At 32.7% G+C, this 16,531-nt stretch overlaps 1 protein-coding gene across 12 annotated transcripts in view; it reads right to left on the bottom strand.

Moving 5' to 3' along the window:
- rsh (Rap GTPase activating protein radish) overlaps positions 1 to 16,531 on the bottom strand; it is a 156,759-nt gene that overhangs the window by 52,562 nt on the left and 87,666 nt on the right. For 5 of the 12 annotated variants that reach the window (XM_069111537.1, XM_069111533.1, XM_069111536.1 and 2 more), the window contains one exon: positions 715 to 772. The exons of the other annotated variants lie outside the window; for them this stretch is intronic. In XM_069111537.1, coding sequence (XP_068967638.1) covers positions 715 to 749 — 35 coding nt within the window. In that variant the 5' untranslated portion in view covers positions 750 to 772. The remainder of the gene's footprint in view (positions 1 to 714; positions 773 to 16,531) is intronic. 12 annotated transcript variants of the gene reach the window in all.

Below are 16,531 nucleotides of genomic sequence, written 5' to 3'. Positions count from 1 at the left end.
CTCTCAAGCATTTTATACAATTTCCCAAGAATATCCTACCGATATTTTATCGAGTTTTCATTTTTTTTTTTTTGTACAATTATATAAAATAATATTAAACAACTAGCGATACCAGTAATAATATTAATAAATTGACAAGTTACAACTTCTTTCCTACGGTTTTACAATTTCTTTGTCGAAGAAAAAAAATCATACGATCTATAATTTATAAAATTTCGTTTATTTCATTGCCGAAACTGTCATTGATATGGAAGAGAATTTTTCAATGCTAAGAACCTTCGATTTGTAAAATTTCATGCCTCGGACAAAGTGTATTTTACTCAGAACCATTCACGAAGGAATAATCTTTGAAATGAATTTTTTAAGCGAAAATAACAACATAGGTCAGACTGAATCATATTTTTATGCGATGCAAGTCTAAGACGTTAAACACAATTTCTTCTAAAATACAGTTTACAGATTTTCCCCTTAATTGTACCTGGAAAAAATCATTCTATCTGTACCGCATCCTGTGCACGATTATTAAAATACTATACAGAAGAAAAGGAAATGAAAGAGAAAGATAGAGAAAGATAGAGAAAGAGCGAAATATATAAAATACAGGCGCGTGTCTGCCCTCGTATCGATCAGCGTATTAATAAAACTGTCAGAAAACGATTCTCAAAAACGAGAACAAATCTGTATTAAATTCTGTATCTGGTCTGACGATTCGACCTGTAATGTCGAAGTCTGGGGTTCTGCAACGACATCGCATGGCAAGGATCTGGCCGACCTGCAAAAGATACATACACACAAAAATAGTTTTTTTTCTCCTCTTTCCACGAAGTCCTTCGAAACCTACAATGGAAATATGGTTGAACAGAAGTAATGAGTCTCCACGACACCTCGTGTCCCACGTAAACCACGTCACACGCATCGATAAATAGCCTGTTTATTTGGAAAACCTACTTTCTAAAATAAATAGCCTGTTTGTTTCGAAAACCTGTTCCATTACCATCGATGGAACAGCTACAGATAATGAACGAATAACATGGTATTTGTATTAGAAAATAAAATGCTAAGAAATTGCGACCTTTGTATAATACAGTTATGGTACTTCAATTGCATACATTTCTATCAAACTCTCTTTGTTACAGATTTATGTAAAGCTTCTTATTTTCGCAATTGTCAAGAATATTATCTATTTTGTTTGAGGATAATCTAATAGAAATAGAAATTCTAACATAATAAACAACTCATAATGTGCATTCCCCTCTATCGCTTTTATCAAATAATACAAAGACAAACTTTCTCCAAAAATTATAAAACGCAATCTACTACTACTATCGTTATATGCTTATGCTGAGTATCTTGTAACTTCTATACACATTCTGAGATTGGCTTCAAAGACCAATTTTATCACGATAGTCGTGTTCTTGATAATTTCAAGATATTTTATGTAGCGTAGGTATACGATATAGGTAGACATAAAAATTTCTTATGGTAAAGGTTCGAGTATTTCAACCACTGTAAGTAACGTTTCTTTAATATCCTTGAAAATGTAACACTTAGAAGCAGACCAACTTATTACAGAATTTAATATCATATTGTTAAACAAAGACCTAGAAAGGATTAAAGCAAGTGATTCATAACAACTGACTGACACGGCAGTGTAAATCTCCTTAGGCGAAACCCTCTATTAATCTTTCGAATTTATAATTTACTCAGAACGTTCATAATTCAGCAAGCAGTGACGCAAGGGTGTCGTGTAATATTCTCATGGAATGAAGAGAAAGGACGATTTATGTAACCTTGGGGTTTCGTCGTGGGACTTTCTACCCAAGGTCAACGGAACTTTGAAATGAATACGAATTCCACTGCATGCTTTGTCTCGTTTACCCTCGCCACTACAAACGAAAAAACTTTAAGGATTTATGAAAATATAGCGGACACCGCGCCATGTGAATTTCTCAACCACGTGAAAGTTTCTCACTCGAAGTTATCCGTTGCTTTGCGTTATCCTTCCACCAATCCTTTTCTCAGTTTTTAGCCAGCCACTGGTTTTCCATATTAATGCCACAGTCTGTTCGGCGTGTAAAGTGTTCCATAAAAAATTCATGAGTTTCAAATTTGCGTTAGGATAAGAGTGTTGGAAATATTTTATTAAGAATAATACTTTTTTCAGGGAGATCCTTTTGTTTGAAGGATTTGCAATACGAATTCGCGAATTCCTGTAGTATAATCTTTCTCGTGTATGTATTTGATGAAGAACACGTAGTAATTGAATTATTATTAACAATTGTAATAATACCCATCCTATTTTAAAAAAATATTATGTACGTTGTTTGCGATGATTATTAATGTCTGCAACGAGCTTTTAACGAAATAAGGTTAATTATCATAATTACAAAGCAAGATTCGTTGATTCTGTGATCGAAACAAGTTCCACGATAATTGCTAACATACTTGTTAAACTCAAATAGACTGAAATTAGAATCTGTTTATCCCGTCTTTGCGAAATGTGAATGTTGATAGCAATCGAAAAAATTGATTTATTCGTTCCAGCATAAAAAAAGCATCATCGGAGGCTGTTGTACTGGAAAGGCTTTGGAGCAGGAAGATAGAATAACTTCTAGACAAGATGCACCCTACCAAGCTGGCTGTAAATCACTGGCTCTCGAGCCACAGTTAAAAATAGTCCTCGAGACAAGACAAAAGACGATGTTTTGCTTGTAGTATAGGGGTTTGTAGTACTTTGCTTTTCAAAGTGTATCAGGCAGGTAAGACATTAAATATGTAAAACACAGTATAAAAATAATTTGATGCTAATTTGTTCTTACAAATAGTAGTTTGTAAAATAAATTAGAAGACAGTTAGATTTAATTTTCGTACGAATTTTAAACATATTCTTCAAATTGTTAAAAATATAAATTAATAAAACGTAGAAAACATTTTTTTTAATTATACAAAATTGTACTGCAATTCATTATGTTGTATATATTTATTCTACGTGGCAACATAAAGGTTAAGCATTTTTTAGTAATAGCATTTGTCTAATGCTTCATCTTTCATTTTACTTCTCTTATAGTTTATTGTTTGAAATAATATGAACTTCAACAGGAACAATATGAATAAGAACAATGTGATTTATTTAATAAAGTAGTCTAGATATTATTAGGACATTTAAACTTCTATAAACTGTATACAAATTATTATTAATTGGTATCCTTTCTTAAAGCTGTATCGCAGCTTTATTATTTCAAAAGTAAAATTAATTAATACGTACGATCATCTTCTCGTCTATAAAGAAGATTATAATTAAAGTAATTCACAACCTTCAGTAATTCAAACTTGGATCCTTGTCGCTTAATTTTTATTCCTGTGAATATACTTAAGCTACGATTCCATTTACAAGAGATATCAAATTTTACATTGAAACAACGACTTGTTTCAGAAGCTAGTAGTTGTTAAAAATTATCTTAGACACAGGAAATGCAAACTAAATAGTAACAACAGATGGAACGAAACACTAATGTAATCCCAAACTTCCAATTCACATCATAATACAGCCAACAACTTGCAACAATTCCATCCAAGATCCCACTAAGAGTATTCAACATGCCTCTTTTGTAAACCGACCGTGTAACACCTTTACAAACTTTCTTATTCAAACCAATGTTTCAGGGCAAAGTTTTCCAGTAACGTTTAATTTGCAAAATTTATCTTACAAGTTATCTGAATTTTCCCACATAATAATTTAATGACAGGTAGTGATAATTTCTTGACAAGTAACAGATTACAGAAATCCGTGCTATGTAAATAATTCTCGCAATTTTATAATATTTATTACATTATACCCTGCAGAGTTTGGAAATTTCCAGAAGCGTTAGTCGTTACTGCGAAAATTTATTTGAAATTCCCAAGAACCAATTATCAAATTATACTCAGGAAACTGCTTTAATCTACCCCTCAGATTCTGTTTCCTTTTCCCACCCCCTTTGTTGACGACCGGTCGAATTAGCATACGACCGGATTTAAAATTGCCCTACTCACGATTCTCCCTTAAGAGAATCCGCGTGGTCGGCTCCCTTTACGGATCATCGTTTCATATTCCAACCTACGCCGGCCTTGGTAAACGCAATTAACGCGTGAACGTAATTCAGTTAGTCTGAAATCAGTTAAAAATCAATCTCGTTGGAAGAATGCGCTCGAGCGTGCGCACGAACCTCGAAATTTCGCATCGTTCAATATCGTCGTTCATTTTCTATGTTTACGCCGGTGATATTTAAGTCAGACGTGGGATTATAGGATGTGGGCTGATCGGACACAGATTTGAAAGTTTTTTTAAATAGCTTTTGCGTAGCTTTGTAGGGGCTTTTTAAAAATACCGAATTACGTAAACCTTTCCAAAATTTAATAAAATAAATAAATGTTGGCAAATGAATATTAAGATGTAAATATACACAATATTAAACAAAGGCAACAATGAAAAAAATCTGCCCACCTATTTTAAAGAAAATGTCAAATCCGCGACTTACATAGCGAATGTGTTACAACTTTCGAACACTAAAATTCTACTAAATACAGATAATATAAAGATACAAGAAGATATATAAAAATATGCAAAATAAGGTACTTAGTGTCATACGATATTTAATACACAAAAGAAATTTTATATAAATTCCATTTCTTTAACTATATTTCCAAAATTATATAATCGTATAAAAATCCATTAGTCTATATACAATAATTCAACTAAAAAATTTTTAATTCGTAACTTGCGAAATTTTGCTCGAATTATACGAACTGGTAGACAGGAAGCTGTAAACAGCTTTTTAATAAACACGACACGGATTGCAATAATTTGGCCGTGATATGACATCGTATAGCGGTTTGCATTAACAGCTGGTGGAACTTCCACGTGTCACACGATGAATATATTCGACATTTCACGGCACGACATTAATTCTGCTGCTGATGCTCGTCCATTCGTTGAACATTACACAAACGCGTTGTTTGGTATCGAACGATCGATTGCTACGGTCGAGCTACAATTTTTTAAACCACGTATCTCTTTTAATTGACAAATAAACGACAAGTGATGAACTCGAGCGATTGCCTAATTTGTCATGACTCTGTCATCCTACACTGATTGTATTATCGTCATCCAACATTGATTATATTGTCTAGTCTGAGAGGCGTCAGTTAGTTTTTGATCAGATTTTATACTTAGAATACTTTAGAATTACTAGACTTTTCTTTTATTAGAATTAACGAGAGAAAAGTTTTCTCTATGTTTTCTTACGTCGAATATCTGTGTGTGTTTCTTACAAGAATTATGTGCTTAATTCTTTTTCTGTTAGAATAAGACATACTTTTGAAGCTTTGATTTTTCTTATAATTATACGATTGGTATGGTTAAAGATCAAAACATGTTAAACATGGAAGCTTCTAAAAGTGACCTCAGAAAACGAGAATATATTTCTTCGAGGTAGTGAAAATTTGTTTCCCGACGCGACGGACACTACGGTGATTGCATTTTTGAAGAAATAAACGATATTTCCGCGGAACCGTTACAGCAGGATATTTTCTCTCTGCTAAATTGCAAGACTTGTTTGCATCTCCGCTGACTAGCTCCACGGCTTAATAAAATCCATCCTCGAAAGTAATCTGGAAAGTGTCTCGTCTAACATCGTTCGAAAAAACTCATCTACAGAGATAGATAGATCAAGAGAGAACGAGAACAGCACGCAGTTTCTGGTATTTTCAGACGGATCCTCGCGAGTTTCTTTCGAGGTCAGTCTGACGATCGAATAGATGAAATTAACCCCTTCGCGCGCAAGAAACTGGGTAACGTACGTTAAAACAACATCCGAGTGAGTGAGCTTTATTTTGCGGGAAAAAGTGTATCTTGAACGTGCAACTTTGAAGAAAAGAGTTTCGTACAGATTCGTTTGTTCTTAGAAAAAGATTAGATTAAACTTCCTCGATGATTCCTCAATGGAAAATTATGAATCGCGCTATTTTATTAATCATTTACATTTATTTATTATTAATTATGTTCTAATATTTTATGTGAATGTTGCAATCTCATTTGAAATTTTTCCTGCCATGATAATTACCTTCGTCAAAGTTTTTTCCCAATTTCGAAATTTAAAAATATTTGTAATTCTCTCCACAAAAGTTTATCAACGAAACATTATGAATCTTTGTATTTTTGGAATTGTTTCCATGCATTTTATCATCTAAGAAATGAAGCTTTAGAGATGCCAAACTTGTCAATTCATCAACGTTGTTAGAAAATTTCTTGTTCAAGTGTTTTCCTTTCTTTTGCGTAACATTTTATGAATTTTTCATCATATCTGATCATACTATCGAAACAATAGTCGATGCGGACAAAGCTGGTGAGCCACAAGTGGCTCTTAAATCCGAGGGACAAAGCTAATAAAACATTTTCGAAATTATTTTACGGCCTACTTTATTTTTACGACCGGCCATCATTTTCGACAAATAAAGATACAAGCAGCCGACCATTTTATTCATCGAGTCATTACCATAAAAAGTAGCAAGGTAATTCCAGCAGACTTCTGCCTTCGAATTACCAAACTTCCTCCCGAATTAATTCTTTGAGGATATCTTTTCTCAATAACCACGCTGTGTTTTACCGAATATTCTCTAATAATAAATTCACCTATTCGATTCATGTAGTCAGCGAACTCGAATTTCACAATGTTTTCTCGAAAACATTTTTCCAAAGGACATTCTCATCTATTTTATTGAAATGTCCGCTCGATGTAGAATACCTTTTCATTTAAATGTATCATCTTACATAAAGTATCTTGTATACTAGTATGTGACAATACTATTCAGAGAAGATTGATTGTATTCTAAGAGGAGATCTAAATGACCGTGAAAATGAATCTGTCCGCGCGGTTACTCTCAATGGAACTCCTTCGAGAATCGTGGAACATGTTGTATAATTTCATTCTACCGCACATTCCAGCAAAGTACGTTAAATTGTTTACTAGCTAGACGCGTGTGCTGTGAGGTTTCAGATAGTTACGAAATAAGACCAGATGAATTTGCCGCAATTGCATAAGCGTTCGCAGGTGTGGACAAAGAACAATGAAATCCATGGATTCGAAGGAATTCTGATGGACGACGAACGCCAACTCTGTCGCAAAATCTCTATTAATGTCGGAATTATTTGGTCGACTTGCTCGTAAGATAATTAAGCTTGACAAGTTGGTGCGAATATAGACAAATAATTTAAAATGAAAGTTAACGAACATACTTGTATAATATCTGCTTATACAATTTGCAAATTTGTTTTATTATTAAATCGTCACTAATTCATATTTATATGAATATAATTCAAAAATGGAACTTAAGTAGAATATTATTTTACCTATTAAACATTGCCATCTTCAAATTTCTCTTAAATACATAAAAATCCGCAGTCTAGTTATTACATATATATGTTAGATGTAAATAGAAAGTAAATTAATACATTTTATAATATTGGTATTGTTACAAATTGTTTACTATACATAATACAAAATTAGTTGTGAATATGTTATAGTAAACACAATGGAAATTAATTTCCATAAAAAATAAAGTGAACTTTTCCGAATGGATAACTACATAATAACATTTGTATAGAAGAAAATGTAATTATTTATTAAAAATATTTTACCAAAATTTAACGTTCCAAAAAGGTTGAACTCTTTTTCAAAATTCATTGAAAGATTGTCTTCTGTGAGTATGTTCTTATATCAAAAAATTATTGTTTCTTTTGTTAGGATATTAACAAGCTCCCAAAGTAAAATGCTGCGATACGATGTTATTGTCTCTGGTACATTTGTCCAAAAATTTTAGCGGGCGGCGAATATTCAGGTGATTCCATTCGCCGTGACGTCAATTGACACGAAGCGGATTAACCAATCAGCTGGCAGTGTTCCACTTCCAGTACACTCAATAAATTTTCATTTACGTTCGTGCACTACTGCTCACTCTATCGAAAATCTACTGAAAATCCACGAAAATCCGCTCGTTTCTTTATAATACGTCGCTATATCAACATCCAGCCACGCCATATAGTACTAAAGGATATCTTTATGTATCAGTATCGTGATGAGTTACTTTGAATAGCCTTGTTTCCAAGTCACAGTACCACCAGAAAATTCAAACATGTAAAAAGCATAATAATAAGCGATAAATGCTTTCCAACCTCTCGTTTCGATGCGTTATTGACGTTTCCATTGTTCGAAACGAGTACAATGAAAAATACGATATACAAAATTCTCTGATGCGATTTTAATAAAGGAGAAATATGAAATAGTTTATTTTCAATGTAAGTTAATTGACGTTAATGTTAAGATGTTTTTATGAAAAAATGTCCTATTTCCTTATTGGCCTCATATTTGAATAGTAAAATAAATTTCTATGTAACAAAATAAGAATTTCTTGTTTAATAAGTTAAAGTGATTGATTTTCTTTAAGATTAAGGTTTTGCAAATTTTCTAGCGAAACCGAACAATCTGTCCACCTTTCTGAGGATACCTGCACTCTAAATAGATTAAGACCGTATCGGATTAGACGCTGGTCTTTGTCACGTTGTTCCCTTTAAGCTTGATTTATGTTTATACTTTTTATCTTTTCATTGTTTGAAATAAATATAAAACACATTAATTTGCGAATAAGGTAACAAGTGAAAGATGAATATGCTGTTTCTTGCAAGCTCGTTATTTAATTATTCAAATTTTCATTAAATGTACTAGCTATTGTTAGGAGTTATATTGTATTATTCACGGAATTTGTAAATCAATTTTTGATTATATTTAAATCCTTTGTGAAATAACGGAACGTTGTCAATAAATAAAATTGGACGAAACAAAAATAGATAAAAATTTTAGGTATTGGAATTTTCATTCCAAATAACATACATACACTGGTTATGACATTTAATTGTACGACATTTCCTACAATATTGGTAAATTAATTTTTAATTGAATGGACAATAAAATTTATTACGAGATGTTGAATATGTCGATAAATAAAAGTAGAAGCCACGATATCGTGGAAATATTTTAGGTCACGCTCCGATTAATGATTTGGTAGATGTTGAAATATACTTGTTTCATAACAGTAAATATTTTTTACTACTTACTTTGACTATCTCAATGAAAATAATTTTTATTGGTTTTAGTCTCTTAAAAAGTTAATTTTCATTTTTTATTTCCTTCCTTTCTCCCATTTTGACTTAAAAATCTTATAGTTACTATCATAGAATATCCAATACGACCGCATAGCATATATAATCAGTGTACTGTACATAATCAACCATAATCCGTCTATAAATTTACCTATATGATGAACAAACATATTAAGTGAACTAAATTAATTCGAAATTCGTTCGAATCTATCAGTTTCTAATAACTAACTTTAATTGAAATACTTCTATCTCTAGTAACAAGAGTTGATAAAATATATTACGTAATTTCACATAATATAGACAAATATAATATAACACAGTCAAACTTGTATTGCACGATCCACAAATTTAATGATGTTTGATTATTTTACACAGTTAATAGCAACCAAAAATCAATAATCATCTATCAGTTATATACAAAACCGACCGACCTATAAATCAGGCTAAAACGAAAAATCAATTCCTTCCCTTTAAATAATCCACGAGCAAGCAAAAAACAACATATCCAGAAACGTTGATGTAATGTGAAAACTAGAAAGAACGCCGAAACAAAACGTAGAAGAAGAAAATGAAGAATAATGTAAAAAGGGAGAATCACACGCATCGTTAGCCTAAAGCCGAACAATAGCGAAGAACAGGGTATTCCCATAGCAACGAGGGTTGTGCGTTGTGTTATAGGCCGAGGAAACAGAAGGGAGGCTGGAAACTGGCAGCTGAAGACTAGAGTGACGGAAAGAGAAAGGAAGAAAACGAGGGTTTCTCGGAATTCCCTAGAGCGGAAGGAACGCTAATATCGTTTTCCTTCTTCCTACCGGTGAATTTATGTCTATGGATCACAGCAAAAAAGGGGAAGAAAAACAGGGAAAAAAACAAGAAAGAAAAAGGAAGGTAAAGAAAGAAATGGAGTAGAACGAGCGGGTTAAACGAAAGTGCCATGAATAACAGTGGGATCGAGTATGTAGCAACTAAGTTTGAATTTATCTATCAAATTTTTAATTACTCGTAAATACTTTAAAAACCTTTCGTTATTTTTCACTATGAGAGGTATCGATATAAATATGTATTTTATACATTTTTTTTTTTTTTTACAAATAGGATCCTTTTTATAAACGGATTCTTTAGAAATCCGTTATTATCCATTTTGTGAATTTGCTAAGCACGAACTTTATATTCGAAGATACAGCATGGCCATGAAGTATTAGAACACGTACTGTTTTTTTTTTTTTTTTTTTTTTTTAGAGATTTACGCTATTTGGAAAACTCCTAACAAAATTTTACCTCGTTTAATGTTTCATATTAAAAAGCACATATATATATTGCGAATGAAACGACTGGTACATAATGAAAAATCTAGAGAATAAGAGCAGCGAATAGCATTTAATGTATATGAAATATCAGTAGGTATCCTAATGCTTATAGTACAGTTTATTTTCATTTTTTCAAAGATATTCCTGTGTGATCGATGCGTATAAATATTTTGAGTTTAATCGTTAAAATGTCACGAATTGAAACTATCGTATTGAAATTTAACTGGAATTCAATGATACCTATATTGAACGTGATCCCATTGTTAGTCGCCGAACGTTCGCGGAATACGTTTCGAGAATAATTTATCGACGAGATCTGTGGCTGACGAAGATCGCCATAGATAGAAAAATGGCACTAATGCCTGTTGGAATCTTGGCTCTATCATTGCGTTTACGGTGCAAATAGGATGTTGAATATCAACGGAATTCAGGCTTTATTATCATCCCGCGAAACGTATAAAGTGCTCGAAGACATTGGTAGCCTGGCGAGGTTCGCGAGTACAGAATGAAGGTATTATTGGATGCGGTGTGAGACGAAATGGAGAGGAATTGGTGGAAGGAATGGGGGCAGAGGAAATTGAAAATATACAAGAGGTTCTTATGCAAGGGTTGAGCACGTTGTGCTGTGATCAAAGATCGTTCTGCGCAAGTGAATAAACAGGGGAGAAGTTATCTAAGGCAGATTAAGGATTTATTTTTGGCTACTCTTTTCGTCGTCTGACAATTTAAATGCGTATACTTGCATGTATAATACTTGACCGTAGCGTATGGAATCTCGTTTGTTCGGATGAAATTGCGTAAACTTGATTTATTATAGAAATACACGAACTGACGATGAAATATTCCACTATATTTATTTTCCCGGTGTTGCCGAAAAAATGCGCATAATTTCTTTGCAACGCATATACATCCTCATATAGCACTTGTGAAGAAATATGGTTATGGAAATGTACTCTTCCTTGAACCATTCATTTTCCATCTCTGCTATTTCTTTTTTTTTCTTTTTCTAATTGCAATCAGAAAAGAGATACGAGTTGTTCCAGTTACATAAATCACTTTTTGTATGGTGTGGCAAATCGTAAGCAAGAATTTCTGGAAAATCAAATCTCTCCGTGCAGAATTAAACGAACAATATACGATTTTGTTGTGAGACGTACACGAAATTCGTAATTAATATTCAAATGGTAGAACATTTCAACGCTGATATAGATATACGGTTACTTTTAAGTATGAATTTACGCTTCGCTATTACGATGCTGCAATTCTTGTTGAAATGAAACAAAATTCGGTTGAAAGTTCGTTTTATATGTGCTTCGAGATATTTCAATTAAATTCAGATACCAAAGTGAGTGTGTTTCGAGCAAATTGAGATTAAAATTCTTTTCTTCTTTTATACAAACAATTGACTAGATATTTACATAATGACGTGAATCTGAATAAATAAATATGTATTGTCTTCTTTACATATTTTTGCTTATTTTGGTCACAACTAAACTGCGAATTTGTATGCAATTTCATACTTTTACTAACGTAACTAACCAGGAGCGGAACTAACACGAAGATTTATTTCTCCCATTACGTGTTTTAACAGCTGGATACATCATTTCGAATAATTTCTATATTTTTGTATATTACGTACATTCTTGTAACTTTAAATTTCCCATACATGCATAAAAATCCGCAGTCCAGTTGGAACCAACTTTTTGTAATCTTTATTATAAATTACTTTAACAGAAATTCCAACGGCCTATGTTTGAATAAAAATTTTTTCTTATTTATACCCATAAAACATCTTGACAAAGTTTAACTGGAAAATGTCGGAACACTCTGTATTTTCAAACATTATTCATTTCTCCTCGTTGTTCGGAACAAAAATTTTCGTTTTCATGAACAAGCCGTGGCAAGTTTTCGAGGATCGTACGTTACGCGTCAACGAGTACCATAGTAAGACTGTAAAGAGGAATTTCCATCAATCGGATAAAGGAAGAACAGCCCGGTGAACGAGGTTTCCGGTTCGAATTTGAAAGTCAAATTTGGCAGCAGGTGAGTGGCGATGAAAGCAACCTCTGTTAAATGATAACGTGCGAGGCCGGTCGAGCTTTCACTCGTATAAAGAATCGGCCGAAATCGTTTTCCCTTTGTGACTATTTAATTAAAACCAATGTAATATCCTTTGGCGGATAAACTATGTATGAAATGTTTCTCGTTTGGAAAAGAGAAAAGAAAAAGAGGAAACAGAGACTGATAAGTCAATCTTCAAGGTAAACAATAAAAATTTGGTGGTTTTATGGAATTTTTTTTATTAAAGTGAACGCACTGGGCAAAAATTGGATGATAATGAAATGATGGAATGGATCGATATTCGAAAATAAATAATGATAATGTAACATGGGTTGGAATATTCGATTGGCTATTATGAAAGAGATCAAAGAGAAATATGGTAATTTTGGTATCTATGGTCTCTAATTAAGTCGGTGAGTATTCTGATAACTAAATTGAAAATGTTTATGCGAAATTTCATTTACAAATTCATTATGCAAATTTACCTATTCAATAGTGTCTTTCGCTTATTGAATACCGTAGTGAACATAATTATATAATATATTATATTATTATATAATATTTTTTATGTTGTCAGTTATAATAATTTTATTTAGTTTTTCTTTAATTTAAATATCCTGACAAATTATGTTGCACTTTTGCACCTATAATTTTAGTTCAAAGTATATAATTATATAAATTTACCTGATTAAAATAAGTGGATTTGTTTGCCAAGAATCAATTGAGGCTTGAATCCCAGGTGGAGCTAATATTCGACGCGAAACGAAGAGGCAGTTATCAAACGATCTAAGCGTAAATCAAATTTCATCATCGAAGCTTTCGTGTATCTAGTTCAGAGGGGGCAAAATGAAAGAAAAGAGGAAAAAGCGGGAAAGCAGTTGAAACTGTCAGGAATGAAAAAGCTTCTCTCGAAATTGTGTCACGTGGAAGGGAATCGTGGAAAAAAGAGAGCAAGAAACGGGAACAAGGAAAAATAAGTACAAGGATTCGATTCCAAAGGTGACTGACGACGTGACTAACTTCCGCACGTGCTGCGCCAGCGGAACTTTGAACAGAGTCACTTAACGCACCCTCCATCCGGATAGCTTTTTGTCAGTTTGTTTTGGCAGGATATCTGAAGATTGGAGACGAGTAAAGAATCCGTAAACGAAACGAAAAATTGTTACTCATTAAAAGAGTAAATATATCGATATGTATATACTCTACTTTATACATGTACAAGCATTTTCTTCTTACAAAAAAGATGCATTTATCAATAAATATGTCGCGATCAGACTGCGGATATTTATGCAAATGTATAGTTTCATAGGAGATTAACGAAGAAATGGAATTTAGATAGTAATTTCTTTTACGTTAAATTAGCCTGGATATACTAATGACTATTTGTCATGAACAGTGTCATTATTGTTCCTAACCACAACCAATGTAAGCGTAATAATGAGAAAAAGGAGTAAGCGAAGCTAGTGAAAGAAAAAAATTGCAAACATCTAAACTAAAATATCTATGTTGGTGATTTTTTACATTTTTAAATAAATTCTATCGTAGACTTCTATTTTCTAGTATGATTCAAACATAATGATTCTAACATGACGATCCTAGTACATTATTCCATCAATATATAATATTCATCTGACCCGGTATAATTCTTGACAAATTTTTTGGTAATGCTCTAAGTGTTGAGAGGTCTTGCCAATAAATAACTTTTACTAATAACGACAACTTTTTACTAATTAAACAATCCTCTTGTTGTCTAGTCCTCATATATGAGAAATATTGGATTTACGTAAAACAATGCTCGAGTTGGCTGCTCGAGATTAAAAATTGACTAGTTATTTATTTGTTGAAAGCTGCATATAATACGTATTGTCATATGCAAATAGGAGACTTTGCAATTTTATCCGCAACATTTACAAGGGATTTAAGTTTTTTTTTTACTAAATCAATATTGCGACGGAAGTTTAATGGATTTTTATATCTGATGACCCAGAAGCTTTTCGTGGATTTCGAAGGGAATATGAATGTAGTTTTTCGATACCTTTTTCACGTATAAACGTTCTCCACAAGTGTTTTTGAATTATCGGTGATTTATAGGTTCCGCCTATTATTCCTGTTGTGCTCACGGAGAAACTCATTAAGATAAACTACGTATAAAGAAGGAAATGAAGGAATATGGATGAAAACGATTGGAAATGTTTTACGGAATTCTAATTGACAAAAGCCCAATTATATTCCGTTATAACTTATAATCTAATTATATTTCACAGATATTTTAAAGTTTATATAAAATCAAAGCTGTTTATATATACGAAAGCTAACATGTCGCTATCAAAGCTCGGAAACGCTATAATTCGATTCCCAATGTACTCCCACGAAAGAATTTTCATTTCGCGTTCATCAGATTCCATCCATTTCCACGCTCTCCGAAAAAAGCCCATAAAACACTGTAGCTGGTTTTCGATCGTGAAAAAATTTTTCCGTGTTTTACGTTGCCATACTCGAGCAAAAAAGCCTGCCAGTTGTTCCGATAAATCGAAATGTCTCGTATTTTCCGATTCTTTCGTTTCACTTTACTCTCAAACGATCATCGAACCTGACAAAATTACTAAGACCGTAAAAATTAATAAATTACATTTATTTTTGCACCTTCGAATTTCCCATCGATGCATAATTATCCGCAGAGGATAACATAAAACCATGATTTAACAAACATTGTCACAATAGTTATTCATTTTTTTTCTCCATTGGCATCGCGCGTTTCGAGAAACTTTCATTTCGTTTTTTTCTCATCGTAGCCAACGTCGGCAGATGATCGTGTTTGCGGAACAGCTTTCTGCAAAATATAGTTATTTTTCGAATCGAAGAATTTGACTTTTACAATCAGCCTGCAGCGTAGGCGGAACATTCTCTGACGGGAAAACGAATTACGATTTAATCGTTAGATTTGTTCACATCGATCATTCTGTCGTTCCTTTCGAGCGTAAAATATTGTTTCTCTTGTTGGTTCTTAATATGAAATCGATCTGGAATCGTAAATCTATAGACTTCCGAGTGGAAAAATTCTGTGCGATTCGTGGGGAAAAGTATCCTTTGTGAGAATTTAAAGCTCCGAATTAAATTGGGAAAATTCAATTTCATTTGTGTTTGGTTGAATGGAAGAAAGTTTATGTTACGTCAATATGTCGCAGATATTGATATGTATGAGCAATAGAAACGTTATTAAAAATCAAGCTTTTTCTATTGCTCGAAAGAATCTTCGTAGAGCGAACTTTGTTGAAATTGGCGAAAGGACAATAATCGAAAATCAAACGTTCGGCATTTTTATCTTAACAATTAGAAAAATGTTGATAAAGCGAGAAAATTGAAAAATACAACATTGCAAATGTGTACAAAGTGCACAAAATTTACAAAAGAATACGACACAAACTATATTTTTGATATATTTATACAAATATTATGAATCAATCGTTTTATAATAATCAGTTCGATAATTCTTAGAGTTAATCAACTTTCGGGCATTCATTTTCAATCAACACGCGAATATATTACAAAAATTGAGGACAAATACGGTAAAACACAATGTTCACCGTGAAGCGGAGAAATGTGACGTACAATGATCGAATCATTTTATACCTCGATATCACTTCCATTGACGTTCGTGTTGCGAGTCCCCGGCCATTATTTGCGAGAGAAAAGCGCATCGAAAACGAATACAAACAGCGTTACTACGTTGAAATCTGCTGGCTCGAGGAAAGTACTCCAGTACTTTTCCTGTGCACATTTTTTTCGAGAGAGAATTTCATGAAAAACAGAAAAAAAGAACTAGACAGAAAATTCGTTTGGTTCTTGAAGCTCTATTGAATTTTTAAAAAATGAAGAAGGTAAGAATATATAATTTTTTATGTTTATCGTGACGTATAAAGTTGACAGAAATGACTAACGAGGGTTACCTAAAACCTACTTTAAACTGTAT

The sequence above is a fragment of the Bombus flavifrons genome, chromosome 4 (genome assembly GCF_040668555.2).
Source record: "Bombus flavifrons isolate JBK064 chromosome 4, iyBomFlav1_principal, whole genome shotgun sequence".
NCBI classification, from domain to species: Eukaryota; Metazoa; Arthropoda; class Insecta; order Hymenoptera; family Apidae; genus Bombus; species Bombus flavifrons.
Note: the sequence above shows the minus strand (reverse complement) of the source record. Positions and strands in the feature narration are given on the sequence as shown.